The following is a 25,179-nucleotide window of genomic DNA, read 5'->3' as shown; positions in this document are numbered from 1 at the left end:
GGCAACTCCAGGGACATGTTTGCTGCTCTGCCCAATATATATGCTGCTGACATAGAGCCTGGTATATGCTGTCACTTTCACCTTTTAGGGGGTGGGGTCAATAACCACTGGGCAATTAAGGGGGAGTCATGCCTTTATCCTTCCAATGGTCATCTGTTCAGCTTGAATACCTTTTTAGCACTTAGTTGTTACTGAAACAAGTTTAGACAAAAATGACCTATTTTTTGGCCTGGACATTTTGTCCATGTTCTATTATCACAGAAAAACGTCCAAATCATAAGCCCGCCCTAGTTCTACCCAAAACACACCTCCAACACACCACCTTGTGAGTTTCAAAAATCACAATTTGAACATTTTTCTGAGAAGAACATCCATCTGCCGCTTTATACTGTCTTTTGGACATTTTTCTCTTTTGAAAATGAGCCCCATGATGACTTCATCGCTTTCTGGTTCTCCCCTCCGTGACTCAGGAGTGAGACTTTGAAGTCAGTTGCCTTGCAAAGTTGTTTTTAAACCCAAGCAAGAAAGGACCTTGCACCTGAAAAGATGCTACAGTTAGTCTTTGTTAACGCTTCAGATCTCCATTTTAATTATGACTTGCTCTGGGTTTCTCAACTCATCTGCACTGGATTCTAGAGAGATCTGCTTATTTGCAGGGGGCATTGAGAAAACATTCAAAGATGTGGGGTCTGGTTTAATAAAGGCTCTCTTTGCTTATAAAACCTTGATAAATTGGATTCACTGTCTCCAGTGATCAAGCTTTAAGAGACTATTTGAGATCTTATTTGAAGAATTTTCACTGATAAGTCTGAATGGATTGAAGGGTGGCTTCCTGCACACACAAACATTATTGTTTCAGATAGAACTGTCCTTGAGTTGTCCACAGAGTGCTCTCAGCAGCTCTTTGACTAGCGGAGGATTGCCCACATAATCATGGGGTTTTTTTGTTTGTTTTTTAACAAGCACTGTTATTGTTAGGAATCTCAGTGTCAGAATCCATGCCAGAGAGACACTGCTTCCTTTCCTTATACTGCACTAGGATAAAACAGGTTAAATATGAGCCAGAGAACTGCTGCTCCCTGGTCTTCAAACTGCTAGATTTCTTTCTCTGATTTCCAATAAGAATTTCTCTCAGTGACAAGTTATTTCTAGAAATGGCATCCCAGCACCGGTTTCTCAGTTATACCAATTCCTTGGGTATATCACTTTAGGTGATCTGATGCCATACCTGGAATTACCACCTAAATGATATGATGTTATCCCTGGGAGATATTACCTGATTGGTTGATGTTTTAATTCTGTTATTGGGAAAGACTACTGGTGTAATACCATCCCTGAGAAATATGGCCAGATTGGTTGACAGTGTGATGTCATCACTGGGAACAGCAGATGGTATACCATTGCTGGGAATTATAGCCTCATTGGCTGAGTAGTGATATTTGGCCTGAAAGTTCCGCCTCTCAAGAATGATAGCCTTCTTGTTAAGGGGGTCCTGTCATCTGCAGAGTATTACTCTCCTACCTAGGGCAGTTATACAGACTTTCTTGGACATGTTTCTTTTGTGCAGTGTTGTTGTGTTTTCCTTCTTCACAATGCAATAAATGACCTCTGTGTTGCACGGGTTGTTAACGGCAGCCGGAAAACCTCCTCCTGGCCAGTAAATGCAAAGGCGCTGCAGTGAAGTTGGCTGATTTCGGTTTGGCTATCGAGGTCCAAGGCGAACAGCAGGCATGGTTTGGTGAGTGGCTACATTGAAGGAGGTTGTTTGGGTTCTGAACACTGTATATTTGTGTGTGGGATCATACCAAGATAAGCAATCGCCAGAGTGCCCTGCTAATCCATTCTCTACACTGCATCAGCCCTATACTGCCACCTCTTTATTTCTTCATTGCACTGGTCCAAAACAGTTCTCCCCCCTCACTGAGCCACCCCTTCCTCTTAGTACTGCATCAAGCCCAGACTGCTCCCCCTCCTTCATCCTTGCACTGTGCCAGATGCAGACTGCTACACTTTATCCCTATACTGCACCAGTCCCAGGCTGCTTTTCCTGAGCTACTGTTTTTACCTGCATTGTACCAGATCCAGATTGCCACCAGTTCATCCCTGCACTGTACCAACTCCACCACTGCCATGACCTAGTTCTCATGTCCCCACCACTTTGTTCTGCACCAGGCCCACACTACCACCTCTCTATGGCACACACCAATCACTTCTGCACTTCCTAGTTATCACATTATCTTGCTGGGGGCATTTGACAACACCAAAGCAGCAGTGCTTTATGGCCTTCAGCCATTCCTCACCCTTTGAGTTTGACACTCACTAGCCAAGTATTACCTATAAGCAGGTGTTCCTCTTTAGGACTGCTGCAGTCAAGACTTTTGGATCTGATGACCAACTGGCTTGTGCCTTATGCTGGCAAGCATGTGCAGTAATCTTTATGTAAATCTGATAGTCCTGCTCTAGCCTTTAGGGTGGAGTGCTGCTGAAGTAGGAATGCACATTTCTGCTCCTATAGTGACATCTGGTGGCACACCAAAGATCTGCATGAAAGTAGTACTATGTAGTGTATTGTAGACCCTAAATAACACAGTTTGAAATAACACAGGATTGCCTACAAAGTGGTCCAGGGTTGGACTCAATGTTTTCTGTTATATATTACACTGTAGACCAAATATAACATGGTCGAATAGCTTGGACAACATGTGAGCTATATGGATTCTGCAGTGTATTAATAACAAGACCATAGAAAATAATTGGCAAGTTTAATATGCCCCTATCTAAGCTTGAGTGTGAGCCTAAGGTTAAGTAAGGCCAACTCTTGGTGCCATGGTGGAGGTTTATGCCAGTATGTGAGATAATGCTTATGTATTTCTTGCCTTGCAGGTTTTGCTGGGACCCCCGGATATTTGTCACCAGAAGTGCTACGCAAAGAAGCTTATGGAAAACCAGTGGACATATGGGCATGTGGTAAGGTGATGATGCAGATTGTGTTCCACTAACAGCAGACATGCTAACAGATATCAAGGGCCCTTCATTTTCAGTTTGAACTGATTTTTACTTTAAAAATCCCACATTTTCCAAAACTGATTATTTATTTATTTTATTTAATTATTGCATTTGTATCCCACATTTTCCCACCTCTTTGCAGGCTCAATGTGGCTTACATTATTGATTTTCACCCCAATTTTGCAACATTCTATATGCAGAACTTAATTTTGGTCCCCTAGAGTTCATCACAGGCCTGGCGCAAAACTCCTCTCCCTTTCCCGTTCAGTATGTTTCCTGGTCCCCATCCCTATTCCCTGTAACTTCCATTTTCTAATAACACAGGAGAAAGACTAAGCAGTGCTGTCCACCAAAATAAACCTATTTGACTGAATATAAGAAGCAATTATTTACAGTTTTAATAAACATTGATAAAGTCATAGGACAGGCTTGCATCTGTTTATCAGATAGGTCTGTTGACTATGAAAAGAAACTCATTGATTCTCTGTTTTCACTCTGAATTTTTTTTTTAATTCAGAAACACATTTTGGGATCACACTGGCATGTCATAATTTTAACATTAGAAAGAGAATGTACACCTTTGATTCCATAAAAGGTACTACCTCTACTTCAGGAAGCAGGTGAAAGCTTGGCTCTTCAACCAAGCCTTTAACAGAAGAAGTAACTAACTTGTTAGTCTCACTCACACACACAAGGATTGACTCGGGCTGCACATACTGCAGCGGGACATGTTTATCCACTCCTACCCTAGCTGAGATAATATTTAACCATCTCTCTGACCTCAGGTGCAACTTTCTTCAAATCAATCACCTTACTTGTAATTCTTCCTTTTTTCTTACTCATCTATATGTTACAACTTTGCCTTACCCTTCACTACCAATTATAATGTTCTAGTACATATTGTATTGTCATTGCAAGTAGTATACCATGCCATACTTTGTATTGTTGTTCGAATATTTTTACTGCTCTAATTGCCTACTGCTCATGTTTGATCTATTCTTACTGTACACCGCCTTGAGTGAATTCCTTCAAAAAGGCGGTAAATAAATCCTAATAAATAAATAAATAGAATATATATTATAACCAAAAACCAGATAGTCTAAGAATAAGATCCAAGGGGGGGGGGGGGGGGTGGGGTGGGAGGAAATGATCAACCTAAGGTTAATGAATCTAGTGAATTTTACTGATTTAATAGGAAGTAAGGATGACCTGAGAACAATCCTGTGAGTGGCTGCAGTATTTAAGAAGAATTATTCCTTGTGAAGCTGCAGTCCTATTATACTTCCCACCTAACAAGAACAACAAAAAGTTTAACCTACCATACCTATTTTTTTTTAAAAAGTCCTGTCTCTCTTTTTTAATACTTTTCCCCAAGCTGTTTCTTTCCTACCATCACAGACTTGGCACAACACAGCACCAATGTTAAATTATTCTAGGTAATGGATCCACAATTTAATTGTGGTGATATAACACCTTGCTAGCTAACTTCCTGTGCCACTGAAGATAGCAGCCTGTGAAGCTGGGTATTCCCAAAGAGCAATCTGCAAAGTGGCATTTTTACATTGGTGAAGGTGGCTATCAGATTGCTGTTAGCAGCAACCCAAAAGAGCAGCATGTAACTGGGAGCCTAGTCGTAAACCTCAGCAGAGAGGCCAAGAAACTGGCAGCACTCTTATCAATCCATGTCACATTAGCAAATGTGTGTGTGTGTGTGTGTGAGAGCAAATGCTGGCATCATGTGACAGGCATCCACAAATCACAATCCCATATTTGCTGAGTTTCCCTCCAGAGTTTTTTTTCTGTTTTCAGTCTTCTCACTTATATTTTTGGTTTGATCATGTGACAGGCGTCACTGTGCACCAGCATCCTTGCTTTCATTATTTGTTCCTCCTAGGTGTGATTCTCTACATTCTCCTCGTGGGATACCCTCCATTCTGGGATGAGGATCAACATAAGCTTTACCAGCAGATCAAAGCTGGCGCATATGATGTGAGTAGCTACAGCTGCTCCTCTCCAGCATGCTCTTACTTCTGCTACTGTAGTACTTATCATTTCTATAGAAGCCCTTTTACAAAGGCGTGGGAGAGCTAATGCATGGATAGCGCGTGCCCAATCAGCACTACCACCGAGGTAGCGCATGTGCCTGGCGATAATTCCAATTTTGGTGCACACTGAATCCTGCAGTACAAAATAATTTTCTATTTTCTACCACGGGGGTGTTCCCAGTTGTAACCGACAGTGTGCGTGTTGGCATGCACTGCATGGTTACAGCATGGGTAGCGCGTGAGTCCTTACCGGTAGGTCAATGGGTGGTAGTTAGTGCTCAGGCCGTAAATAGGCACGTACTAGTTTTAATATTAGCACAGGCCCATTTCCCAGCCCATTAAAAAATTGCCTTTTTCTCAGCCGCTGTAAAAAATGGCCCAGCACATGCCTAAAAGATGCGCCCACACTACTGCAGGCCACTTTGTACCGCAACTTTGTAAAAGGACCCCATAGTTCTCCTGGATGGACCTGCTTATGCTTTTTTTCTCATAGGTTTTAGGATTTCCTCAATGGAAACATTCTTTAGCTCAATTTTGCATGGATTGTCTAGGTCAGAAATCAGAATGTTCACAGTCTGCAGCTATTTTACAAAAGGCTTGCTGAATGTGGAGCCTTTTGTAAAATACATATAAAGCTGCAGGGGGGAAAAAACATGTATTTGGCAGCATATACAGTCGGAGCACTAATTTTATAAGAAACATATATGAAAAAAGAACAGCTTCACTTGAGATTTTGTAAATGTAAGTGGTTGAGTTTGCTACTTACACATGTTACATACTAGTAGTAGTGGATTTTGCAAAACTGCATATCCAAGGGGAACCAGTCAAGAAGCCAACCTCCAAAACTCTTTTTTTTTTTTTTTTTTTTGCATTTTGAGGTGGTTCTGAACACCAGAGAGGTAAGCAGATGTTATGACTGTGGTTGAACCTGGAGTCTGTAGGGCTGATTCAGACTCCAGATTCAACCACAGTCATAACATCTGCACCACTTGATTTTCAAGAGTTAGAGCCTTGTAGAATTCTACTAAATCTATTTATAATGTAGAAGTTACAAACTAATAATTTGTGCAAAACTGTCTCTGTATCAATAAGTATCTGGTTTCCCTGGCCCAACTTTAATGTTATGAGTCAGAGAGAGCTGAGAAAAAGAGGAATCTCAGAATGGAATCTGACAGCTCTAACCTGATTATAGTCTCTCCCCATTCCATGTCATGTTGATTCAAAATCCAAATCTTTCTTCTTGCGCTTGAGGCCCATCCTAGCCACTTTTGCATTTATGACTTCTAGGAATACATCTTTGTATTGCCATAACAAACAGTATGCAAACTAATTTATTTCAAAAATAATTAAATTGTTTTTTTTCTGAAATGTGTTTGGCTTATGAGGATTAGGGACTCTGACGCCTGCCTACTGAAATTCAGGACATACAAATCACCTTAGGTAGAACTCCAATTATTACAAAGCCCACTCCACTAGAAGTGTGCCTTTTGAATTTTAAATGTGCTCACTCACTCTGCTCTTTTCTGAGTTACTTCTGAAGAAGCTAACTGCTAATATTTTCCTGGTATTTGACCTGTTTTCTCCCTTAGTTTCCATCTCCTGAGTGGGATACTGTCACCCCAGAAGCCAAAAACTTGATCAACCAGATGCTAACCATTAATCCAGCCAAGCGCATCACAGCACATGAGGCTCTAAAGCACCCATGGGTCTGCGTAAGTAGCACCACAAGGCCTCACCCCTCTTCCAGTAGCATCCGGTGTACAGGGTGGAAGGAGCAATTGTCTTTAGCACTGTAAGAAAGACCCGATCCTCTGGCACCTGGAGCTCCTATGCCTAATTACCTTCTTCCCTTTCTTCCACTCTGACTTGCACACACAGGTGCTAGTGAAGTTGCAGAGAGAGATGTGCAAAATGGCCTTTGTTCAAGTTGGGGGGGAGGGATGAGACTTAGATTTTTCACATTATTCCATATGGTTTTTATTGTGCCATGATCCACTCCGCCCAATAATACATATTCAAGTTCTGGATTTTGGATTCTCATCTAAAACTGCAGTTTTCCTGGCCATCTCTACTTAATATTCTCCACTCCCAAACTCTGTGAACCATTTTGGAGGGTATGAGTAGTGCTGCTTGGAGTTTGATGGCAGGGTTTTTACAAAGATGAGATTGTGGGGGGAAGAAGCAGGTCCTAGCAGTTGCGACTCTCTGCTATGTCTCAGCCACCACACTACCATCTGTTTCCTTTATATTGGCAGAACAAATATGCTGTAAAACTGCATCTTTCTATTAAAAAAAAAAGGTGTATTGTATTTTGCTGTTAAGATAGGCTGGTTCTATAGATAGTGTAGGCTGGTCATTATCCATAAGATAAGCTGCAATTGATTATTAGAAGTTATCAATAAATAAGACAAATCTTTATGTTTTGATGCTATATTTAAGTTCCTCTTATTTTTTGATTTCCCTCATATAATCTAGAACAGAAGTGCACCAAAATGGCCCTGGCACCCCTTTTTTCTAGCCCCAGGTGACCATCTGTTTTTTTAGTCCATGGCCTCTTTCCACTTCTTTCCACTGCCTCTTTATCACCACAAACCTGGAAATTGGGCCCAACTACAACTTAAAAAATAAAAACCCTGAGAACAGCTGTTTATAGGAACAGCTGATTGCCAGCTGAAAGGAGGCTGATGATGTGGTGATGAAAAACAAAAAGTAAGGGTATTTAATCACAAAGATGAAAGAGATCTGAAGAAGCGGTGAAGACAGGAGGAGACCAGCTTATGCACTAAAGAACTATAACATGAAGATGGAGAGTGAAATCAAAGTCCTCCCTTTCAAGATGAAAAAGGCCTTTGCACCACATTTGAGCTTTCTAGGGTAGATAGCAGAGAGAGAGTCAAAGTAGGAGGAAAAAGCTGGAGGAGCAACAGTAGAAAAAAAGAGAAGGAAGGAAAGTTGATGGCAGGGGCGTAGCCAGACAACAGATTTTGGGTGGGCCTAGGCAAGAAGTGGGTGGGCACCACGTGCTCTCCTTCACCAGCTGGCGAGAAAACGCTTCTTTCCGTCTTGGCGTACCATCAGGGGGAAGTCTTCAGCTGATAGAACTTGGGATCTCCACCAGCTACCACTAAAAATGTGCTACTGTTGGGTGGGCCTGAGCCCTAAGTGGGTGGGCCCTGGCCCACCCAGGTCCACCTGTGGCTATGCCACTGGTTGAGGGAAGAGAGGAGAGCTAGTACAGCAGGAAAGGAGAAGAGGAGAGAGCACACAGGAGAAAAGAAGAGAGAACATGCAGGGCTAAGAAAGAAGTGGAAAGAATATAAGAGAGAGAGAGTAAGATGTGGATCGCGAGAAGACAGAAGGTGGAGTGGCTCTTGCTTGCACTAGTGGTAGGGGGAATCCACCTCAGAGCTGTGAGAGGGACTGCCCTGCACCCCCCCCCCCCCCCATACACACACAATTCCCAATTAGAGCTTCCCCTACTCCTTAACTGGAGCTCCATGGATACAACCCTAATTCTTGGTGTAGGTTATGAGTCACTAATATGGTTCACTGGAGAAAAACAAAAACAAAAGATTTTCTGGCCCTGGTCAAGAAACATTATAGCACTTAATTGATATAAGATCCATGGACCAAGTCTTCAATACAGAGATGATAGTATAGATGCAAAAAGTCTCTAGCATAGACAAACAGTAGTAGATCCCAGGACTTATCTTTTATCACTGCTATACCCTAGTTTTGACTGAGTACTATTCCTACCAGGTTATTATTTGGATTGTAATATATTCAGTTATTCCTGAAAACAAAAGAGTCCCTCAAAGCTCTGAATTGTTGTTTTGTCTGTTTGATAATCATCGTCCAACACATCAGGGACCACTGTCCAGTCATATGCCCAGGCTTAGCTGTTATTCAAATGTATAGCTTCTGTTTGAAAAGGTGTGATATCCAAAACCAACTGAATTCCAGTCCAGTTGTGCTTATATGTTTGAGCTATGTTTACATGATCTCCTCCTTTGAGGAGCTGATGTCTTCCAGTTCAGTGTAATAATATCTAATTCTTTCAAATACATTTGACTTAATCCCTTCCCATCCTCATGACTAAATGGATACCATGGACCCCACTCTCATACTCAGCACTCACAGCTATAACTTTCTCTGCATTCACTGTGTTCTGATGTGTTCTACAGTCAAGACTCTGACTGACTAGGTTTCTTCTTTTCTTGCAGCAACGCTCAACCGTGGCTTCCATGATGCACAGACAGGAGACTGTAGAGTGTCTCAAGAAATTCAATGCTAGGAGGAAACTGAAGGTAAACAGTGGTACAATTTCTTGGGGTATCCAGAATGTAGCTCATGAACCTGTGCTAGGGGACCACAGAAATGATGCATGATAGAAGATTAGTACCAGAATCTCACCTCTAGGCATGGGCCTGGCTCATATCTTTCCCATCTCTTGTGACTGTTCTGCCAGAATCAGGAAACCTTCTGATTGCTATTAGTAGCAGCTTGAGGTTAACTAGAGAGACTGAAGATGGAGCTGTAATTTAACTCCTCATTATGGCATAACAACATTGAAACATATTTATTCTGTAATTTTTTAGGCCTCGATTCCAAGTTCTGTGCACCCAGGACTACCCTCTATTCCCTCGAATGTTGCACGCATATGCCCTCTGACCTTCCCCCAACCCACCACATTGCTGTATATCAGCGCTTTCTGACTCCCTATTGGAGAAAGCAGCTGCAAGAGGATGAAGCCTCTTGATGCCTTCTGGAGAAAACCTGCCCAGGGAGAGGGGATAAGCTTTGAGTTAACAAAGAAAATCATCTTTCATCTAATTTCTCCTAATCAGAGTTTTGTAGCAATATACTCTAGTGCTACTTTCCAACAGGTAACAGTGCATTGTCACTGCCTTTTTAATTTATACAGTGAGGAAATGAAGATGGTTGGGGAAAATAAACAGTTGGGAGGTGTCTCCTATGCCAGAGGTCTTAATGAGTTTTGGAAACTGTAATAGAAGGCTTTAGCTGTAGCATCTGATTGTCTGAGACTCTGCAGGTTTACAGTGTTAATAAGGACAAATTGTGGGGAAATAATTTGTTGAAAACTGTGATTTGGAAATGTTTATAGCTTGCACTGGATCTTTGTGACTATGACACAGATTCCAAGTGAACCTTAAGCAAATGAAGATGCAGAAGTTCCACTTTCATAGGGATCCCAAACCAGTGTGCGAAAACATCTTTTACATAATAAGAACCGCAGCTTACAGTTCCTATAGTAGTATACTGTATTATTAAATCTGACATTTGAGTTTTTATTTTTAGTTTAAATGCTTTTATTGATGACAAAATGAACAGCGGGATCAACAAAGCACATTGAACAGTCATCAGTGTCTTTTAACATTTGTCAAACCCTTTCAATCCCAACCCTAACAATAGAAATGGCAACAATAATGCAGAGGATCCGGTTTCTTATGATCCTCGCTATATTTTTAAAATCCAGGTCTTACCAAGTTAAGCAACTGGGTACTATCTCGTCATCATGGATTTCTTGTAGTGGAGTACCACAGGGTTCTCCTCTTTTACCTATTTAGTTTAACATTATGATGATCCCTTTATGCCATTTGCTAGAATCAAACAGGTTTTCAGCATTCATATATGCTGATAATGTTACAATTTATATCCCATTCATCAAAGAATTACATGAGATTGCAAACAAAATCAAAGTAGGTATTGACTTAATGGAATCCTGGGCTCTTAATTTTAAAATGAAACTTAATACTGATAAAACAAAATTTATGATAGTAACTAGCCCTTATCACCCAATAACCATCTATTTTAAGATTGATAATGTTACTTATTCTTTGGATTCAACAATGAAGATCTTGGGAACCTTACTTAACCAGTTTCTTTTTTTTGATTGCCAAATTTCCAAAGTAGTTTCTAATGTCTTTAATTCATTGTGAAAACTTAAAAGATTAAGATCAGTCTTTTGCACTTTAGTTCAGTTGTTAGTCTTAACTAAATATGACTATTGCAATTCAATATATGCAGGTATTAAGCGGAGTCTCCTAAGAAAACTACAAACTGCACAAAGCAGGGCTGTCCACCTTATATATAGATCAGCGTGTTACATTAAAGCATCTCCTTTTCTTAAGGATCTACATTGGTTACCTATAAGTGAAAGAATTTCATTTAAGCTCTGTGTTCTGGTTCATCAGATTCTTTATGGTATCTTACCGTCTTACCATGTTATCACCATGAAAATGCCACCTTATCATCTAGAAAATATCTAATATTATATTTCCCAAGTTGTAAAATCTTATGCTACAAAATTATCCATAATTCTAATTTTTCTTACCAAAGTACCAAACTCTGGAATTTATTACCCAAGTATATCAGACACTTGGTCGATTATATGCCATTTAGAAGTTTACTTAAAGCCCACTTCTTTACATAGTATCATAGTAAATGACAGCAGATAAAGACCTGAACGGTCCATCCAGTCTGCCCAACAAGATAAACTCATTTACATGGTATGTGATACTTTTATATGCATACCCGAGTTTGATTTGTCCTTGCCTTTCTCAGAGCACAGACCATAGAAGTCTACCCAGCACTGTTCCTGTACTAAATGTTCTGGAGCCAACGTCGAAGCCGCTTAAAACACTTGAAGAATTTGCTGTAAAATCTGTAGTATGGTAGCAGGGGCGTATCTGGACTCTGGCGGTAGGGGGGGCCAGAGCCAGAGGGAGGGGGCACATTTTAGCCCCCCACCCGCGGCGCCACCGATCCCCCCGCCATTTCCGGACCCCCCCCCCCGCCACTGCCAGACCCCCCCCCTCGCCACCAACGACACTCTCCACCCCCTCCCACCGCCGCCAACCCTCCCCCGCTGCTGTCACTTACCTTTGCTGGCGGGGGACCCCAACCCCCCGCCAGCCGAGGTCCTCTCTTCCATGCAGGCTGCAAGTTGCAATGCTTCCTGTTCTTCTGAGTCTGACGTCCTGCACGTACAACGCGCAGGACGTCAGACTGAGTTCCAAATTCTGAGTCTGAACTTGGAAATAATATGTATAATCTCGCTGAGAGGGATTGAAGTGCCTCCAAATATCCATCAAATCCCAACGGGCTACAAAACCCTTAAAATGCTCTCTAGCACTCTGGGTGTAGCACACTCCCCTGCCCCCCCCCCCCCCTTTGAATTATCCATATTATGAACCAAAGTCAGGTTAAAGTTACCTCCCATTAAAAGCTCACCCTCCAGATGCATAAGTAAAAGTGAGACCCATTAGGAGCATAAACATTCACAATTGTATAATAGTAGTCCCCAATGTTACGATAATTAAAAGATATCTACCACCTCTATCAGGGCCATGTCCGCTTTCAAGCACACCAGTACTGTGAACATAAGCTGGTGTTTCTGTGAAGAATTCAGCCCATGCACGTAATGGGTTACACAATATAATTGAACCATGTGGAGGGGTATAATGGAATGGGGTGCCCAAGTTGTCATGAGGGCGTCCTCGCAGGACGGCCCTGTAAAGGGGCGGGGCAACCCGTATTATCGAAACAAGATGGGCGTTCATCTTTTGTTTTGATAATACGGTCGGAGATGCCCAAATCATGAAATTTAGGTCGACCTTAGAGATGATCATCCTTAGGTAGTTTTTGAGATGGCCGTCCCTGGTTTTCAACGATAATGGAAACCGAGGACGCCCATCTCAAAAATGACCAAATCCAAGCCATTTGGTCGTGGGATGAGCCAGCATTCGTAGTGCACTAGTCCCCCTCACATGCCAGGACACCAACTGGGCACCCTAGGGGGCACTGCAGTGGACTTCACAAATTGCTCCCAGGTGCATAGCTCCCTTATCTTTGTTGCTGAGCCCTCCAAAACCCCCCCCAAACCCACTCCCCACAACTGTACACCACTACCATAGCCCTTATGGGTGAAGGGGGGGGCACCTACATGTGGGTACAGTGGGTTTTGGGGGGGTTTGGAGGGCTCAACATTTACCACCACAAGTGTAAGAGGTAGGGAGGTTGGGCCTGGGTCCGCCTGCATGAAGTGCACTGCACCCACTAAAAACTGCTCCAGGGACCTGCATACTGCTGTGATGGAGCTGGGTATGACATTTGAGGCTGGCATAGAGGCTGGCAAAAATGTTTTTTAAACAATTTTTGGGGGGGTGGGAGGTGGTTGGTGACCACTGGGGAGTGGATTAGGGGGAGGTCATCCCCAGTTTCCCCTCCAGTGGCTATCTGGTCAGTTCGGGCACCTTTTCGAGGCTTGGTCGTGAAAAAAAATGGACCAAGTAAAGTCGGCCAAATGCTCGTCAGGGATGCCCTTTTTTTTTCCATTATCGGCCGAGGACGCCCATCTCTTAATCACGCCCCAGTCCCGCCTTCGGTACGGTGCCGACACGCCCCTGCGAATTTTGGTCGTCCCCGCGACGGAAAGCAGTTGAGGACACCCAAAATCGGTTTTCGATTATGCCGATTTGGGTGACCCTGAGAGAAGAATGCCCATCTCCCGATTTGTGTTGGAAGATGGACGCCATTCTCTTTCGAAAATTCACCTGATAGCCACCAAGTATATGATAGAAATATGTTGAGCACATCGCCCCTATATACTATAAGGTGTTTCATACCTATCCAAACAGTGCACACAGACCATCAGAACCTCATCCACCATCCTCCCCCCTCCTAGAAACCAAGAAGTAACTATGCTCATTCAAAATGATTGATACATCCCGGAAGGAAGAGTTTCATCCTGCAACCCCCATTATACAATATTCTAAAGTATTGCTACAGAATAGTAATAAGAGAGAATCTGAAAACTGTAGCAAAATGCAAAATCCCAGTGTCAATTTCAATAAACAGTAAATAAGGTCATCCTGTTCTTATGAAAGCTAGAAAAAAATGTTCTCATGGAGTTGCAGATAAGTTATAATAGCCAAAAAAGGGGCTGTGGTCAAAAAGTATAGATAAGATCTAACCCTAAGTATAGATAAGATCTAACACATTATCTGCTGTCCCTGGAGAGCAGTATCCGAATGCTGTCATTTTAAACACTTGTTATTGGGGACCTGTTGTCATTTAGGTGTAGCTTTTGGCCCTGCTGCCTGTTTAGCACTAAGGTACGTGGGACCTCCACCAGATCAGGAAATAACTCGCACCCCTCCTGCATAGAGCACACTTGGTGCAGCTTGCCATCGCTGTAAAACAGCAAAGCAAAGGGATGTTTCCATCTGTAGAGAATGTCATGTGATAGCAAATATTGAGTTAATGGCCGAAGCTCTATCCCCCGCCAGATCTCGGTATATTTCCACCTGGTAGAAGTCCCAGACTATCTGGTTCTTGGAGCGAGCCTTATGTAATACCTGCTCCTTTATCTTGTAATCACAAAAGCAGGCAATTATGTCTTTGGGCTTGTTATTTCATGGGTCCCCTAGGGCTCTATGAGCCCATTTGAAGCAGATCTGTTCTGACAACATCATTTGTTGATTGTCACTGAGCAAAGTGCTAACAATATTTTGTACTACCTCTTCACAATTATTGTATGTAGGAGTCTGTGGAATCCTATGAAATCACAGGTTGTGGCAGCAACTCTGATTCTCCAAATCCTCCAATTTGTCAAAGATTATCCGTGAGCTGGCCTAGGAGTGGTCAGACCATTATAAAGCACACATCTCCCTCCAATGGCGAATGAAAGAATCAATTAACAAACAAAAACGTAAAACCTATTCCACAAGAGGCAAAATAGACCCGGTAACATTCTGGCAACAGATATACCACAACGGATGGACAATAAAGGCAGACACAAACCAATTCCCCCTAGAATGGGACGATAGATGCAGAGCAATATTAGACAACATTGCCCCAATTAAAACCAGAACCTCACACAGAAAGAGCTCAACACCATGGTTCAATGAAGAACTGAAAAAACTAAAAACACAAGTTAGAAGGTTAGAACGAGCGTGGAACAAAAAGAAAGACGACCTTATACTTAACGCCTGGAAACAACTACAAAGAAAATATAAATATACCATAAGACAAACCAAAAGATTATATTACAAAACTGAAATTGGACCAAACTACAAGGACACACATAAACTCTTCCAACTCGTGAACAAGCTATTAGATATCACACCAGTTACAACCAACAACAAAGATACACCAGGAGCAGACAATCTTGCAAAATATTTCAATGAGAAAATCGTTCAACTACGACTTAAAATACCTGTCAGTACCATCGATTATGCTGAACTCCTCGACTGTCTAGACCCAGACCCTGGTGCATACCCAGCAGACAGAACCTGGACCAACTTTGAGATACTATCGGAGGATCCCATTTCCCAAACACTCAAAAGATTTGCCAAATCACATTGCAAATTATACACATGCCCAAACAACCTAATGGCATCTGCCCCTCAACAATTTATAGTAGATCTTACGAACCACTTGAACTATATGTTACAAAAAGAACTCTTCCCGAAGGAGAAAGGAAACATTCTACTCACCCCCATACCCAAAGATGCAAAGAAAAGTGCAAGTGAACTAACTAACTATAGACCAGTAGCATCCATTCCCTCAATAACCAAAATAACGGAAGGGTTGGTCACCAAACAACTTACAAACTACTTAGACAAATTCTCAATACTACACGATTCCCAATCAGGATTTCGGTCTAACCACAGCACTGAAACAGTACTAGTTACTCTAATGACAAAATTCAAACAAATGATAACAACTGGCAAGAACATACTACTTCTACAATTTGACATGTCCAGCGCCTTTGACATGGTGGATCATGGAATACTACTACATATCCTCGAGTACTTCGGAATTGGAGGTAACGTTCTCAATTGGTTCAAAGGGTTCCTAACCACATGATCATATCAAGTGACATCAAATTCGACTACATCAGCCACATGGATACCTGAATGCAGGGTTCCACAGGGATCCCCCCTCTCACTGACCTTATTCAACTTAATGATGATACCCTTGGCCAAACTACTATCTAACCAAAACCTCAATCCATACATATACGCAGACGACGTAACGATCTACATCCCATTTAAACAAAATTTAAAGGAAATTTCCAATGACATCAACCAAAGTCTACATATCATGCATTCATGGGCGGATGCATTTTAGCTGAAACTTAATGCAGAAAAAACCCAATGCCTAGTACTCACCTCTCCACATAACACGAACAAATTCACCACCATTAACACACCAAAACTGAATCTTCCAATATCGGACACCCTAAAAATTCTTGGGAGTTACCATTGATAGACACCTAATACTTGAAAACCACACGAAAAACACAACCAAGAAGATGTTCCACTCAATGTGGCAATTAAAAAGAATAAAACCTTTCTTCCCAAGGACCGTCTTCCGTAACCTAGTACAATCAATGGTACTCAGCCATCTAGACTATTGCAACGCACTCTATGCTGGCTGCAAAGAGCAGATAATCAAGAAACTTCAGACAGCCCAGAACACTGCAGCGAGACTCATATTCGGTAAAACAAAATATGAAAGTGCTAAACTTCTACGAGAAAAGCTACACTGGCTTCCACTTAAAGAACGCATCACATTCAAAATATGTACCCTAGTTACAAAATTATTCATGGAGATGCCCCTGCCTACATGTCAGATCTGATAGACTTACCACCAAGGAATGCTAAAAAATCATCACGTACATTTCTCATCCTTCACTTCCACAACTGCAAAGGTCTAAAATACAAACTAACGCATGCGTCAACCTTTTCCTACTTGAGTACACAATTCTGGAATGCGCTGCCGCACAACTTAAAAACGATCTATGAACTAACTAATTTCCACAAACTACTGAAGACCCATCTCTTTAACAAGGCATACCACAAAGATCAACAAATGTGAACTCCTCCATACATATCCAGTACTGTCTTATAATACTTCCTTGTTATACTAATATCATGCTTTTTCATTATCATGCTATCCAAGTTCTTTCCATAATACTAAATGTCTATTTCATTATATAGTTCCATTATTCATGATATATTGTAAGCCACATTGAGCCTGCAAAGAGGTGGGAAAATGTGGGATACAAATGCAATAAATAAATAATAAATAAATTATCTAAGGTCCCCAATGCCTCTTCGGTTCATCCAGCCGTTATTCTGCATCCTCTACTTTATGGCCTCAGAATGCCATGCCAGTCAATGATGTCACTTCCTCTTTAATAATGGCTTATGGACTTTTCTTTCAGGAAATTATCCAAACCTTTTTAAAACCCTGCTAAGCTAACTGCTAACTACTCTGCGCATGCTCGACCGGCCGATTGGCCGACTGTTTAACAATGGAATAGAGAATACAAGTGAGCTACAATGAGCAGCTCATTTGCATTCCCTCTCCTTAATGCATGCCCGTTCCTTACCGATTCGCTAAGGGAATTGGTAAGGGAAGGGCTCTAATGATTGTTTAGTGCATCTGGCCCCATGTCCTCTGTGTTCTGCAGGACCTGGTTTCTTAGCATGGTTTTGTGAAGAAGTGTTGTTAAGGTGGACTGGCAACTTTCTATACACTCAATCACACTCCTAGAGGGCCTTTCTAGAAATAGTTATCATAGGCCTTCAGACATACTTAACAGCATCTGTGGACCCAAATGCTCAAATTATTGAAGTACAAAAGCAGTCATTCACAGTCAATCTCCATCCTTAGCCTTGGACAAGCACTCCAGTGAATAGAAGGCATGAATGAGAATCCAGCAGCACATGAGGGAAAAGAAGCAATAGAATTTGAAAAACAAAAAAACACTATTCATAAAGTTAAATAAGCAAACAAGGAAAAACAAGTGACTAAAACAGACAATACAATGGAAAATATAGAGAGCTACTTCTTAAACCAAAAGTGGGTAACAAGAAGGGTGAATTTGAAACTTAATGATGAGAGGGTGACAGTCACAGCATGAGATAGTGGAGTATAGCCAACTGTTAAAATGGGCATACACAGTCAGACGCATTCGGGCAACGAAAATGATAAAGGGGATGGGACGACTTCCCTATGAGGAAAGGCTAAAGGGGCTAGGGCTCTTCAGCTTGAAGAAAAGGCGGCTGAGGGGAGATATGATAGAGGTCTATAAAATAATGAGTGGAGTGGAACGGGTAGATGTGAAGTGTTTGTTTACGCTTTCCAAAAATACTTTGGGGGCATGCAATGAAGCTACAAAGTAGTAAATTTAAAATGAATCTGAGAAACATTTTCCCCACTCAACGTGTAATTAAACTCTGGAATTCGTTGCCAGAGAATGTGGTAAAGGCGGTTAGCTTAGCGGAGTTTAAAAAAGGTTTGGATGGCTTCCTAAAGAAAAAGTCCATAGACCATTATTAAATGGACTTGGGGAAAATCCACTATTTCTGGGATAGTGTTTTGTAGAATGTTTTGTACTTTTTTGGGATCTTGCCAGGTATTTCTGACCTGGATTGGCCACTGTTGGAAACAGGATGCTGGGCTTGATGGACCTTTGGTCTTTCCCAGTATGGCAATACTTATGTACTTATATACTTCTATATGAATAGATGGGCTTGCAGAGACAGACAGGCACATGTATATGTGACATGTGTAGACAGTGACATAAGGCAAATAGCTATATGAATGCACACAGAGTGGCACGTATACACCCAGAATCATGCCCATGCCTCCTATAATCTTTTTTTTTTTTTTACGTGACATAAATTCTGACATTTTAAATTCTGACTGAAGTCTCATTCTGTTCTAGGGAGCCATTCTCACGACTATGCTGGCCACACGAAATTTCTCAGGTAAGTTAAGTTTCAACTGTTATTCAAAGCAGAGAGTGATGTAGTCATTGTCATGTGAACACTATATTGTGAGTGGAGCACCATTAAACAAATGGTATCTCACGTTTGTGCACACTTCCAGTAAGCCTTAGCACTGCAGAAACATTTTCCTGGTTAGTTGACTGTCCTGGCATCCTAAGGAAATGAGATTCCTATTGAGGCTGAAAGCCTGGTGTGCCAGTAAGAGAATAGTAGTACTAAGCTCACATAGTATAGTGTAAGCTGTGCTTAGATTCATGAGGGCCTTTTATGTTGGCGCACTGCTAGTACTCCCATATGAACTGGGTTAGCTTTGATTTTGCTCATTGCATCTTTGGGCTTGTAGATCTGATTTCCTAAGAAGAAAATACAAGTCCATTTATGCAATGAAGATGCAAAACCAGAGCAGGCTAATCCTGTCAACAATAACGTGGGCCAGATGAGAGCACAGCAGTCTGCTAAGAAGCCATGGTTGTCTTCAAAGCCAGTTTAATTTTCGCAAGTTCCACACAAATAATATTTGAGGCAGGATGTGGTAGATGTGACTACACAGGCTTTATTTATTTAGTTAGTTTTCCCCAACTGGTAATCTCAGAAATGGGAACAGAAGAACTGTTAGTAGAGAAAGGTTTCACAGATTTAGTCATAGATCAGGGGCTGTGAAGGTGACTGCAGAGACTGGATTCCTGCTGTGCCAGAGGCAGTGATCATGACCTTCAAGGTCCAGGCAGCACAGCAGTAATGCCAGCTGCAGTCCTGCTGAGTGATGTTTGAGTCTCCAATTGCCTTATGCGTTCCCTTTTATGATTTCGTGAAGTATCCTCCCAGGCTGTGTGTACATTTCTGGTCAACTGGCACCTTTTCAGTGTTATCAGTGTAGTGTGTGCTTCTCTGTTATCAGTGCAGTGTGTGTTTCTCTGTTAAGTCATCCCTTTCTCAGTGTTATGAGTGCAGTGTGTGCTTCTCTGATAAATCAGTCCCTTGTCACTACTGTATTTTGAATTTAGTTTATTAGCATATATATATATATATATATATATATCTGAAGGGCTGTTCAAGGAGGATTACTGAAAGCAACAATACGATACAGTATCATAGCATACATTTTAGCATCTGATGGCAGTGTTGCCAATGCTATTTTAGTGTTGGTGATGCACAGTGCACTAACACTTGTTAGAGACCAGACTCATTGATTTTCATGTGCAAGAGAGCAGCAGCTGTTCTATAAATCACAGTGAGGTCACCATAAAGAACATAAGCTCCATCTTTTAGGAAAAATCACAGCAAGCCACAAAGAATTGGCTCTGACATAGGGCCTCACCAACTGTATCCCACCTCTCCCGACTCTCCCTCTGCACCTTGTCTCTAGACCTCTGATCTCATTTTCTCTACCCAGTCTTCCCCTAAGCTGGGAGGGATTGGCAAACCTGTATCGGTTTCCTGTGTTGGCAGTCTTCTGTCTGGCAATTTGAACCAAATAGTGCCTCATGGACTGCTGGGTCCTGATGTTTCAACTGTTAAAACCATGAGACTGAAACTAGCTAGTAAGGGTAAGCTAACACAGGTGTGAAATCCTGCTGTCCCTGGGGGAGAGAGGCCTGAAGATCAGACAGATGTTGATCTTGTAACGAAGACCTGGTCATCAAGGTGGTGGGTGAAATGGAGAGGCCCAGGTCAACAGCAAAATACAATAGTAAGAAACAATATCACAAGCAGAGTTCCAAGGATAAACTCAGGTCCCTTAGCTGTTTTGGACTCAGATACAATTCCCCTTCTATTACCGCTAGTTGGTGACATACTGCAGTTTAGTTGGGTGAGGAACCCATGTTTCCGTTTCACTAGAACTCTCCCCAGCACACTGCTCTCTGCTGGCCCACTCTTGCCGGTCTCTGCTGATTTGCTAGTTTATGATATTGAAGGAGACTAGTTTTGAGTTTCCTCCGACAGATAAATGCATTAGACTAATTCGGATACAGATGAGACTAATGTTCATAAAGACTGAGAAGTCAGATAACATTGAGCAGAGGGCGATTTCTGTACTAGCTGAATGCCAGAATGCCAGTGAGGCTGTTTCTTGCCTCTTCTTAATTCTTCTTTAGGCTTAGCTCATTCTTTTTGGTGCCTAAACTATTTTATATCTTGTGTGTTAACAAATTATTGTGTTTTAAAAACTGTCCTACTTAGGGTCTCCCTCCTATTTGTATATAACTCCATCCCTGAATTCCTTCTCCAGCTGTTCGTGCTGAATTCATGCTTCATATATATCACTGTGATGCCTGCATAGGCTCTTGATGAAGGTCTGCTCTTCAGCTATCTATGCTGTATTCATGGTTTACATGTAGCAGTGACACCTGCATGGAGCGCTAATGAAGATCCACTTTCAACTATCTGGACTGTATTCATGCTTGACATTTATCAATATGTTTGTTTGCTAGGTGCTATAAAGAGGATCTGCTTTTCACTTGTCCATGCAATACATGTATCAGTGACATCTACCTGGCACTATGATAAAGAGAAGCACCCCAGGTTTATTTAAATTCATAACTTTAGGAATAACTACCTTGGAGGTGCTTTTGAACGTTTTAAACATTAAGTATCTTAGTAATTAAATAAGAGGATTAAAATGGAATCTCACTGACTTTGTGGGGTAGATGCAGGGCTGCCAAGAGACTAGGCCAGGCCCGGGGCAAGGCCGCCCCACCTCCGCCCCCCCACCCCCCATCACTCCCCCCGCCGCTACAATCTGCGGTCTCACCTGCCTGCCTCCACGGCTCCGGGCCCCCTGCATTTAAGGCGGCAGTCGCAGATCGCCTCTCTTCGGGCCTTCCCTCCTTGTGTCCCGCCCTCGTCTGATGTACTTCCGGTTTCCGCGAGGGCTGGACACAGGGAGGGAGGGCCCGAAGGGAGGCGATCTGTGACTGCCGCTTCGAATGCAGGGGGCCCATAGCCAAGGAGGCAGGCAGGTGAGACCGGGAACTGCAGCGCTGGCGGCCTGACCCCGGCAGACTGATAATTATGGATATGTGCAACCTGTGTTATAGAATAGCACTCAAGGAGGTGCATGCACAATTCTCAATTGATGCCAATTAATGCCAATAATTGATAGCATCCAATTATTGTCTGTTAATTGCTTGTTAACCAATTGAGTTGTGTGTGCAACTGAGGATCATACCCAATTTTGGGCATCTTACTTTTGGCAAACTTTATAGAATCCAGGGTCAGATGTGATATTTGGTGGGGGGGGGGGGGGGGGGCACATTTTCATCCAAATCAGTATTTTCAAAACCTAGTTTTCCAGATGTTTTTCTATGCTGTTCTTCTGCAGCGCGTCCAAATCTCAAGGGGGCATGTTAGGGGCGTGTTAAGGGCGGGATTTTGGCATTCCTAAGACTTGAACATTTTTCAGCCATAATGGAACAAAACAAAACCGTCCAGGACTAAAGCTAAGACATTTTGAACTAGACCTGTTTATATATATTCAATATTATGTTGATACCTATAGCTGCTGCTCTTGCAAAACTGGACCTTAACCCTTTCATCTATGCCGACGATATTACAGTCTACATTCCCTTTCGCACCACCGTGTCAGAAATTGTTCATCTCATTGATGCCTGCTTCTCCACCTTAGAACATTGGGCTCAGGTCTTCCGTTTCAAATTAAACAAGGACAAAACACAGTGTCTCATCCTCTCGTCCATCCACACTCCAGTAACTGACACGGTGCTCCCAGTATTGGGCTCTGTCCCTTCCGATTGCCACAAGCCTGCGGCTTTTAGGAGTGCAACTGGACACACACCTCCAACTGGACAATCATGTGCACTTGGTCACCAAAAAAATGTTTCACGCCATGTGGAGGCTTCGGCGTATCAGATACTTCCTTCCTAGAGATTTGTTCCGCACACTTGTCCACTGGCTTGTCCTCTCCCACTTGGACTATTGCAGCGGAATTTATGTAGGCTGCCAGGCCTCTCTGTTGAAAAAGTTCCAAACAGTTCAGAACAGTGCTGCGAGACTCATCCTGAGAGAGCAACGCTTTGCACATGCCGAACCCTTACAGTTCAAATTACACTGGCTGCCTGTTCAGGAGCGCATTGCCTTTAAACTCTGCTCCTTGACCCATAAAATTATCTATGGGTTTGCCCCGGAGTATATGCACCCCTTGATCGACCTCCTGCCCAGGAATGCGAACCCTGCTGCTCGTTCCTTCCTCCACCTTCACTTCCCAAACTGTAAGGGTGTCAAGTACAAGAGGATCTTCGCCTCATCTTTCCGCTATTGGAGTCCTAAGCACTGGAATTCTCTCCCGCAACACCTTAAACTCAAGCGGACCATGCCCTCTTCAGAAGTTGTTGTGAAGACCCTACTTCTTTGCCAAGACCTACTCCTCACTTTATACCGCTGCTTGATGCACCCTCCCTGGCTCCTACCTGCTAGTTCGCCCTGTTAGATGCTTCTCCCCCTGCATACTCCTTGTATATTCTTCTAAGTTTTCCTATTCTGTATTTTATTTAATGTTTGTAAGCCACATTGTACCTGCATGAGTGGGAAAATGCGGGATATAAGTGAACAATAAATAAATAAATAAATAAATAAATATAGCGAATAAGGCACAAAAAGGTGCCCTAAATGACCAGATGGCCACTGGAGGGAATCAGGGGTGAGCCCCCAACCCCCCCCCCCCCAGTAGTCACTGACCCACTCCCACCCCAAAAAAATGTGATTAAAAATATGACTTACCAGCCTCTGTGATAGCCTCAGATGTTAAAGCCAGGTTTATTGGAGCAACATGCAGGTCCCCGGAGTAGTGTAGTGTTATCTTCTTCTACCTGTCACAATTGTGGTGGAAACTGTGACTCCTCCCAATGTCACTAAGAACCTACTGTACCCACATATAGGTGCCCCCTTCACCCATAAGGGCTATTATAGTGGTGTACAGTGGGGCTAGTGGATTTTGGATGAGTTTTGGAGGGCTCAGGGGACAAGATAAGGGAGCATAGATGAGATGTGTACCTGGGAGCATTTTTATGTAGTGCACAATGCCCTCTAGGGTGCCCCATTACTCTCCTGGGATGTCTGGGGGACCAGTATACTAAAAATGCTGGCTCCTCCTACATCTCAATAGCATGAATCTCTATGTTTTGCACTTATTTTTGTTCCCAGGGGTTCAGTTAATCCTAGAGTAACAGAAGAAACTGCAGTAGGAAATCCATTGAAATAAGGAACATCAGGAAGCTGGGTTTACTTGGGTCAAAGTTAACAAATAATTGAGAGGATTTGCATGATCTCTTTAGTGGTCTAAAGGTAAAACAGCAGAGTGTATGGTTTGGAGTGGGGTATCCTTGAAGGATACTATTAAAACAGCAACAAAATTATGGCTACCAAACCCACGCAAATACAAAAAGTAAAGACATATATGTGAGTTAAACAAAAAAAAAATCACTCCACCATTCACTGTATAGAAAAATTATAAATGAGAAGAAAAAGACTTCAGTGGCTAAACAAAGTGCTGGGTAGCCTTACAAAAGGTACATCATCAGTCAAATAAAAACTCCTCTTAATATAGTGCAAAAACATCAACATTCATGAAATGTCCATATAGCTGTAATACATTTCTAAATAGCCGTAGTCTTCTTATGTTCCACACTTATCTTTTGTGTAGAAGCATAGAATCATTCTATATGGAGTTGCTCATTTCACACCAGTCACTTCATCAGGAAAAGCTTCCAATATCATCCACATGACACATAAGTAGAATCACTGCAAAAATGAAGAGTTTCAAACTTATGGCAATCAATAGAAATAAAACAAAATAAAACATGAAAAAGAAAATAAGATGATACCTTTTTTATTGGACATAACTTAGTACATTTCTTGATTAGCTTTCGAAGGTTGCCCTTCTTCGTCAGATCGGAAATAAGCAAATCTTGGTAGATGACAGTATATGTAAGTGAGACATCAAAGCATTTCATTGACAATCTAACAGGGTGGGGTGGAGGTGGATGGGTGAGACAAGGGGATATGCATGGAGACAGGAGAGTGTCAAACAAAGCAGTGCAATTTACAATTTTATGGCTTATAATGGGCTAGAAAGCCCAGATCTCTGTTAAGTCCTGTCTGGTGGGTGTCAAAATATTTAATCATTCTGACTTCAAAGGTCTTACGTTCCTGTATTGTTTTAAAGTTACCTTTCAGGATTCTGACCATAAAATCTCTAGTACAGTGTTCTGTTTTTGTAAAGTGTTGTCCCACCGGCGTGGCATCCTGGCTGGCAATGGCATTTTTCATATGATGTCTGTGTAGGT

The 25,179-nt window shown here is 42.2% G+C and overlaps 1 protein-coding gene across 21 annotated transcripts in view; it reads left to right on the top strand.

The window, feature by feature from the left end:
- The window catches only part of CAMK2B (calcium/calmodulin dependent protein kinase II beta), a 453,822-nt gene that overhangs the window by 296,466 nt on the left and 132,177 nt on the right, over positions 1-25,179 (top strand). For all 21 annotated transcript variants that reach the window (XM_030201732.1, XM_030201722.1, XM_030201730.1 and 18 more), the window contains 6 exons: positions 1,636-1,738; positions 2,884-2,967; positions 4,901-4,995; positions 6,641-6,763; positions 9,275-9,358; positions 18,817-18,859. In XM_030201732.1, the coding sequence (XP_030057592.1) occupies positions 1,636-1,738; positions 2,884-2,967; positions 4,901-4,995; positions 6,641-6,763; positions 9,275-9,358; positions 18,817-18,859 (532 nt within the window). The remainder of the gene's footprint in view (positions 1-1,635; positions 1,739-2,883; positions 2,968-4,900; positions 4,996-6,640; positions 6,764-9,274; positions 9,359-18,816; positions 18,860-25,179) is intronic.

Source organism: Microcaecilia unicolor, chromosome 4, assembly GCF_901765095.1.
Source record: "Microcaecilia unicolor chromosome 4, aMicUni1.1, whole genome shotgun sequence".
NCBI lineage: Eukaryota > Metazoa > Chordata > Amphibia > Gymnophiona > Siphonopidae > Microcaecilia > Microcaecilia unicolor.
The sequence above is the reverse complement of the archived record's forward strand: the minus strand, read 5'-3'. Positions and strand labels throughout refer to the sequence as shown.